General features: G+C 46.5%; 1 protein-coding gene across 1 annotated transcript; it reads left to right on the top strand.

Annotated features, from left to right (window-relative positions):
- The first annotated feature begins 1,607 nt into the window (after positions 1 to 1,607).
- Positions 1,608 to 8,250, top strand: LOC106588112 (COUP transcription factor 2). The gene is made up of 3 exons (XM_014176786.2): positions 1,608 to 2,762; positions 3,550 to 4,077; positions 6,271 to 8,250. The coding sequence occupies exons 1-3, from the start codon at positions 2,297 to 2,299 to the stop codon at positions 6,543 to 6,545; spliced, it is 1,269 nt and encodes a 422-aa protein (XP_014032261.2). The 5' UTR covers positions 1,608 to 2,296; the 3' UTR covers positions 6,546 to 8,250.
- The last annotated feature ends 557 nt before the right edge of the window (positions 8,251 to 8,807 follow it).

The following is an 8,807-nucleotide window of genomic DNA, read 5'->3' on the forward strand; positions in this document are numbered from 1 at the left end:
TCAGATTACCGACCAACACACCCAGTCTGCCACTAGGGGGGGAATCAGATTACCGACCAACACACCTGGTCTGCCACTAGGGGGCATCAGATTACCGACCAACACACCCAGTCTGCCACTAGGGGGCATCAGATTACCGACCAACACACCCAGTCTGCCACTAGGGGGGGAATCAGATTACCGACCAACACACCCAGTCTGCCACTAGGGGGCATCAGATTACCGACCAACACACCTGGTCTGCCACTAGGGGGCGATATCTCATTATACGCTCTCATTGGTGCTTAAAAGCGTTTCCATTTATCACTGTTACAACATAATAGAGAAGGAAACTACATGTATTACAACCAGTATGCTGTCGAAATGTATTATAACAATAAACAACAAATAAAATCACATAAATCCAATGCATCCATTTGTATGGAACCATGTAATCCCCAGTGGTAGGCTATATATACAGGCACACAGGGACATACAGAGCTGTGTGATCACAAACACACCAATGAATGTGCCGCATGCTCGTTCAATCTCTCTAAACCCCGATCTCTCCAAAACCAAATCAGAGCTCTAACAAAGCATCACTCCGGTAAACCAATGGACCTAGTTTCCACCTGGTACTGGGCCTAGTTTCCACCTGGTACTTGGCCTAGTTTCCACCTGGTACTGGGCCTTGTTTTCACCTGGTACCGGGCCTAGTTTCCACCTGGTACCAGGTCTAGTTTCCACCTGGTACCTGGCCTAGTTTCCACCTGGTACCTGGCCTAGTTTCCACCTGGTACCTGGCCTAGTTTCCACCTGGTACCTGGCCTAGTTTCCACCTGGTACTTGGCCTAGATTCCACCTGGTACTGGGCCTAGTTTTCACCTGGTACCGGGCCTAGTTTCCACCTGGTACCGGGTCTAGTTTCCACCTGGTACTTGGCCCAGTTTCCACCTGGTACTGGGCCTAGTTTTCACCTGGTACCGGGCCTAGTTTCCACCTGGTACCGGGTCTAGTTTCCACCTGGTACCGGGCCTAGTTTCCACCTGGTACCTGGCCTAGTTTCCACCTGGTACTGGGCCTAGTTTCCACCTGGTACCGGGCCTAGTTTCCACCTGGTACTTGGCCTAGTTTCCACCTGGTACTGGGCCTAGTTTCCACCTGGTACCTGGCCTAGTTTCCACCTGGTACCTGGCCTAGTTTCCACCTGGTACTTGGCCTAGTTTCCACCTGGTACTGGGCCTAGTTTCCACCTGGTACCTGGCCTAGTTTCCACCTGGTACCTGGCCTAGTTTCCACCTGGTACTTGGCCTAGTTTCCACCTGGTACTTGGCCTAGTTTCCACCTGGTACCTGGCCTAGTTTCCACCTGGTACCGGGCCTAGTTTCGACCTGGTACCTGGCCTAGTTTCCACCTGGTACCTGGCCTAGTTTCCACCTGGTACCTGGCCTAGTTTCCACCTGGTATTTGACCTAGTTTCCACCTGGTACCTGGCCTAGTTTCCACCTGGTACCTGGCCTAGTTTCCACCTGGTATTTGACCTAGTTTCCACCTGGTACCTGGCCTAGTTTCCACCTGGTACCTGGCCTAGTTTCCACCTGGTACTGGGCCTACTTTCCACCTGGTACTGGGCCTAGTTTCCACCTGGTACTTAGCCTATTCCATTCCTCACAGACCAAAGGACTTCCTCGCTCCTTATATGGCTGACCCGCTCAGTGGAGACGTCAGAGGCACACCCGTCTTGTCCAAGCACATTATCCCATTCTCTACAGGACACGTCCAGCCATCATCAAAAACCCGCTTTCTCTCGCTGTTGTCTTTCCTTTCACCGATAACTCCTAACTCATTGGAATAGCACGAGCCACGGTGCCGCTGTTTTCATGAACCCGGTTCTAGTTTCTGCGTCACCGCCTCAGCTCCGTACAACACGGGATATCTGATTAGTGTGCCCGGTTTTACCGGAATTAGAGAATGACTCACATTTTGGAAAAGAGATTGCTTTGCCTCCAGTGTGGATTTTGACTGGATTGCGTGTGTGTTTTAATGTGTGTGTTTCTGATGGTGGATCACTTCTCTGGACCGAGCTATTTAGAAATGGTACTTTAATTTGCTGAGTGACTATATTCAGTCAGATTGTTCACGCATTTATCCAGCACCGGCGCTTTACATACTGCTATGCTTTATGCTTCTTAAGTACTGAATAGAATGGTGCAATAATTTTGTATTTATATATTTGTGCCTTTACTTGTCGACACCCGCGGGCAGCACACTGGGGTGACAACGAAACGGAACGTTTTGGAAACATTAACGGATAGATATGGCAATGGTAACGTGGAGAAACGGCGAGGAAAATATCGCCCGCGACTCTCAAGGCGGAATCTCTTCCCCCGTCTCTCAAGTCGGACCGTTATCCCTCTCTACCGACCTAACGGGACACCTCAATCCCATACCCTCTCTGGATATCCACTCGACACATCAGACACCCCAAGGCGCTCATTCAAGCAATACATCTCAATCTATCACTAGTCAAACGTCGACTAACTCCGTGGACAAACAACAGCTTCAGCAGATCGAGTGTGTGGTGTGCGGGGATAAATCCAGCGGGAAGCATTACGGCCAGTTCACATGTGAGGGGTGTAAGAGCTTCTTCAAACGGAGCGTCAGGCGAAACCTCAGCTACACCTGCCGCGCTAGTAGGAACTGTCCCATTGATCAACACCACAGGAATCAATGCCAGTACTGCAGACTCAAGAAATGTGTCAAAGTGGGAATGCGGAGAGAAGGTAAACAAGCATGTTTCTCATCTCCCTTTAGGTCACTTATAGCCTGTAGCTGTAGTCACTAGAAGCCAATGATTTAAAAAAAAAAACACACACAAAAAAAAAACTGATTATCTAAAGATACGGCTCGTAAACACAACTACATTTTAACAACATAGTCATCCGTGTAGTTCAGATAGGCTATAAGATAATATAACACTGTTAAATCTCCATTACTGAGCTCCTAATAATAGTCTCCATGCTGTTATTGTCCATGAGCTTATTGTCTCGGAGGAATAAAGACAGTGGGTTGTGTGTGTTTTTACCCGCTTAGAAAACAAGGAGTTATATAGGATATATAGCCGTGTATGAAGCAAGCGATAGAATCCCTTTTTGTTCCATCAGGATTGGTAGACATGTATTCACACGAACACGCCGCTATTCACTATACTTACCAATAGGATCTGCCACCTTGTAGGCCAACGTTATCTACCCGACATTAATATTGATATGTCACCTTGTAGGCCAACGTTATCTACCCGACATTAATATTGATATGTCACCTTGTAGGCCAACGTTATCTACCCGACATTAATATTGATATGTCACCTTGTAGGCCACCGTTATCTACCCGACATTAATATTGATATGTCACCTTGTAGGCCAACGTTATCTACCCGACATTAATATTGATATGTCACCTTGTAGGCCAACGTTATCTACCCGACATTAATATTGATATGTCACCTTGTAGGCCACCGCACCGTTATCTACCCGACATTAATATTGTCTCTGTCTCGTTGTATCACAGCGGTTCAGAGAGGAAGGATGCTCCCATCTCAACCGTACCACGGTCAGTTCTCCATAACCAACGGAGACCCTCTCCAATGCCACTCCTACCTATCTGGATACATCTCGCTGCTCATGCGAGCCGAGCCCTACCCCACATCCAGATACAGCACGCAGAGTATGCAGTCCAACAACGTCATGGGAATGGAGAACATCTGCGAGCTGGCCGCCCGGATGCTGTTCTCTGCGGTGGAATGGGCCCGAAACATCCCCTTCTTCCCCGACCTCCAGATCACCGACCAGGTCGCCTTGCTCCGACTCACTTGGAGCGAGTTGTTCGTGTTGAACGCGGCCCAATGCTCAATGCCTGTGCATGTGGCTCCTCTCCTGGCTGCGGCGGGGCTACACGCCGCCCCCATGTCGGCGGAGAGAGTCGTGTCTTTCATGGACCATATCCGGATCTTCCAGGAGCAAGTGGAGAAGCTGAAGGTTCTGCATGTTGACTCAGCCGAGTACAGCTGTATTAAGGCTATTGTTCTCTTTACGTCAGGTAAACACACACACACACACACACACCGCTATGCTTCACTGCTGTTCACTGTGACTGGTATCAATACAAACCCAAAACATAGACAAGCATCACCCTCATCGGTAACAGGAACAGCTGTAGTGGTGTTCCCCAAATCACCACAAATCAACTATATCAATTACCCCTCAAATTCACTTTTCAGACAATCCTATGAGTTGAATGCCGAATGTGAAAACGTAATCTGTCTACTAAAAATACCTGCAAAAATATTGAGGCAATTGGACTCAACAACGTTCGTGAATTATATAAATATATGATGATTTTATATATTTGATTTTACCATAATTAATTCAGCATGGTTATTATATAGGCCGCTGTGAATTATATGGTATGATTAATAATATTATTGGCGTTTGATTTAATTAATTACATTTCTTTTCAAACTAATAATAATAATTATTATCTAAATATTTTACAGGCTAATTTTGTTAGTTGTATGACCTACAGACATGTAAGTCATTCACCTATCATCAGCCACACAACTTAACCATTACCGACAGAAAATTAAATATTTCATAATAAAGAATAAAGACAAGTCTACCTATATTTAATTTCGTTTTGCAGAATTTCTTAAATGCCGTAATGTATTGAAACAAATCGGCCTTAGCCTAATAGGCCATATGGTGGAGAGATGAATGATAAATTATTTTTTATGTCCTATAAAAAATAAGAAACCAAATCATGTATTTTGTCAACTCAAGTCGATGGACGCCTTGACTGACGGTAAAGAAATAGTATTAGACTGGTCCCAGCAGAACCAGGCCAGGAGCAGAGTTCATTCTGTGCGCTAGGACATAACCCTAGCGACATGGAGGGAGTTAGCGACATGGAAAGCGCCACAGCGTTGCATTCAGAATTATGTTTTTAAATCTGATTTTAAAAATGCATTTGAAGAGTGCATCTATAGTGTGGAGCAGTCTGAGAAAAGGCCTATAGGCCTGTTTGTGATGTTATTTTCGACCCGTTTTATGTAGCAGACAGGGCTGTGCGTTTTATAGGCCTGTTTGTGATGTTATTTTCGACCCGTTTTATTTAGCAGACAGGGCTGTACGTTTTATAGGCCTGTTTGTGATGTTATTTCGGACCCGTTTTATTTAGCAGACAGGGCTGTGCGTTTTATAGGCCTGTTTGTGATGTTATTTTCGACCCGTTTTATTTAGCAGACAGGGCTGTGCGTTTTATAGGCCTGTTTGTGATGTTATTTCCGACCCGTTTTATTTAGCAGACAGGGCTGTGCGTTTTATAGGCCTGTTTGTGATGTTATTTTCGACCCGTTTTATTTAGCAGACAGGGCTGTGCGTTTTATAGGCCTGTTTGTGATGTTATTTTCGACCCGTTTTATTTAGCAGACAGGGCTGTGCGTTTTATAGGCCTGTTTGTGATGTTATTTCGGACCCGTTTTATTTAGCAGACAGGGCTGTGCGTTTTATAGGCCTGTTTGTGATGTTATTTCAGACCCGTTTTATGTAGCAGACAGGGCTGTGCGTTTTATAGGCCTGTTTGTGATGTTATTTCGGACCCGTTTTATTTAGCAGACAGGGCTGTGCGTTTTATAGGCCTGTTTGTGATGTTATTTTCGGACCCGTTTTATTTCAGAGGGCCATGTTCTATTGAAAAGCCACTGTAGCGCCATTTTGAGTGAAGCAAATACGGCATAATTTCCTTTGTCTTGTTTTTAACGCAGTTAAATTGATTTCATATGAAAAATGTATGAAAAATGTATGCACTTACTCTGGATAAGAGCGCTCTGGTTAAGAGCGTCTGCTAAATGACTAAAAATGTAAAATGTAAAAATGTAATAAATTGGAGTGGGCCTATATGGGCATACAACACACTGTATTAACAATAGCCTATACTAATATTGATTTCGAAAAATTGCAGTAGGCGTTAAATTAAATGTCTATGCCATATTTGGCTGGATTTACACAAGCAGCCCAATTCTGATATTTTGCCCAATTATTCGGTTAAACAGCTGATCTGATCTGACTAAAAGAGTAAAAACGAGAATGGAATTGGGCTGCCTGTGTAAACTCAGCCATTGTATTATTTGTAATGAAATGATGATCCAATATTAGCCAATATTGCATTGTACACGAAGAAGATAAGTCTATATTATTGCTAATGATTTCTGATTTGAATTCTCTGTTTTTATAGATGCGTGCGGTCTGTCAGACGTGACTCACGTGGACGACCTTCAGGAGAAGTCCCAGTGCGCCCTGGACGGGTACATCAGGAACCAGTATCCAAACCAACCGAACCGGTTCGGGAAGCTATTACTCCGTCTGCCCTCTCTACGCACCGTCTCCTCGTCCGTTATAGAACAGTTATTCTTCATCCGGTTGGTCGGAAAAACACCAATAGAAACTCTCATTAGGGATATGTTGCTTTCAGGAAGCAGTTTTAATTGGCCTTACATGTCGATGCAGTAGAATAAGAACATTCTAGAATACTCCAGGAATGGAATCATAGAACTAGAATTGTTCTATGGATGGAACCTTTGCTGCCTGTTCCTCTGACAGTATCTTTCTAAAGCACCTTTATCTGTTACTGTACCACCAGCTAAATGTGGCTCTGTCCAGAGTACCCCTGGAGTACCCCCTCATTCTAAAGCAGTGGTTCACAACCTTTATCTGTTACTGTACCACCAGCTAAATGTGGCTCTGCCCAGAGTACCCCTGGAGTACCCCCTCATTCTAAAGCAGTGGTTCACAACCTTTATCTGTTACTGTACCACCAGCTAAATGTGGCTCTGCCCAGAGTACCCCTGGAGTACCCCCTCATTCTAAAGCAGTGGTTCACAACCTTTATCTGTTACTGTACCACCAGCTAAATGTTGCTCTGCCCAGAGTACCCCTGGAGTATTTTACCAGTAGGCCTATGGTCCCATCAGTCTTCTCAAGTACCCCCTGAGGACAGGTCAAGTACCCCCAGGAGTCCTAGTACCCCCTGAGGACAGGCCAAGTACCCCCTGAGGACAGGTCAAGTACCCCCAGGAGTCCTAGTACCCCCTGAGGACAGGCCAAGTACCCCCAGGAGTCCTAGTACCGCCTGAGGACAGGCCAAGTACCCCCTGAGGACAGGCCAAGTATCCCCAGGAGTCCTAGTACCCCCTGAGGACATGCCAAGTACCCCCAGGAGTCCTAGTACCCCCTGAGGACAGGCCAAGTACCCCCAGGAGTCCTAGTACCCTAGTACCCCCTGAGGATAGGCCAAGTACCCCCAGGAGTCCTAGTACCCCCAGGAGTCCTAGTACCCCCAGGAGTCCTAGTACCCTAGTACCCCCTGAGGATAGGCCAAGTACCCCCAGGAGTCCTAGTACCCCCTGAGGACAGGCCAAGTACCCCCAGGAGTCCTAGTACCCCCAGGAGTCCTAGTACCCCCAGGAGTCCTAGTACCCTAGTACCCCCTGAGGATAGGCCTAGTACCCCCAGGAGTCCTAGTACCCCCTGAGGACAGGCCAAGTACCCCCAGGAGTCCTAGTACCCTAGTACCCCCTGAGGATAGGCCAAGTACCCCCAGGAGTCCTAGTACCCCCAGGAGTCCTAGTACCCCCAGGAGTCCTAGTACCCTAGTACCCCCTGAGGATAGGCCAAGTACCCCCAGGAGTCCTAGTACCCTAGTACCCCCTGAGGACAGGCCAAGTACCCCCAGGAGTCCTAGTACCCCCAGGAGTCCAAGTACCCCCAGGAGTCCTAGTACCCTAGTACCCCCTGAGGATAGGCCAAGTACCCCCAGGAGTCCTAGTACCCCCAGGAGTCCTAGTACCCCCAGGAGTCCTAGTACCCTAGTACCCCCTGAGGATAGGCCAAGTACCCCCAGGAGTCCTAGTACCCCCAGGAGTCCTAGTACCCCCTGAGGACAGGCCTAGTACCCCCAGGAGTCCTAGTACCCCCTGAGGACAGGCCTAGTACCCCCAGGAGTCCTAGTACCCTAGTACCCCCTGAGGATAGGCCTAGTACCCCCAGGAGTCCTAGTACCCCCAGGAGTCCTAGTACCCCCAGGAGTCCTAGTACCCTAGTACCCCCTGAGGATAGGCCTAGTACCCCCAGGAGTCCTAGTACCCCCTGAGGATAGGCCTAGTACCCCCAGGAGTCCTAGTACCCCCAGGAGTCCTAGTACCCTAGTACCCCCAGGAGTCCTAGTACCCCCAGGAGTCCTAGTACCCCCTGTTCTAAAGCATGAAAAGAGACTAATTAAATGGCGGGGATCCTCCTCACAAATCATGATTTTGGAAACAAAAAATACTATTTATTTGACACTGTATCTATATATATTGTGCTTGTTAATTATGTTATTTTTTTGGAACAAATGTTTTTCATTTGACCGAGGATAAGAAAATGACAAAGGGAATTGTTATAGTTTTTCCCCTACTTTGTCTTTTGTCCATACATGTCTTTTTGTATAATAACATGAATAGTTTCTTTAAATATTTCAATAAGCACAGTAGTCCAGGAGAACTCTAATACTATTTGAGATGATCCAGTCACACAGATGTCCTAGATGGCAAAGGTCCGGACGGATAATGTCATTTATCAGTGTAACAGACCCTCACAACCCAACCCGCTCAACTGTTTTAAAGCTCATTTCCTGCAATTCTACACATTTTCCATGTCTTATGTGTGTTCATATGATACCAGGAGTCAAATCCCGACCGAATTAAATGTGAAAATTAAATAAAAAATGTTTAAAAA

The sequence above is a fragment of the Salmo salar genome, chromosome ssa26 (genome assembly GCF_905237065.1).
Source record: "Salmo salar chromosome ssa26, Ssal_v3.1, whole genome shotgun sequence".
NCBI lineage: Eukaryota > Metazoa > Chordata > Actinopteri > Salmoniformes > Salmonidae > Salmo > Salmo salar.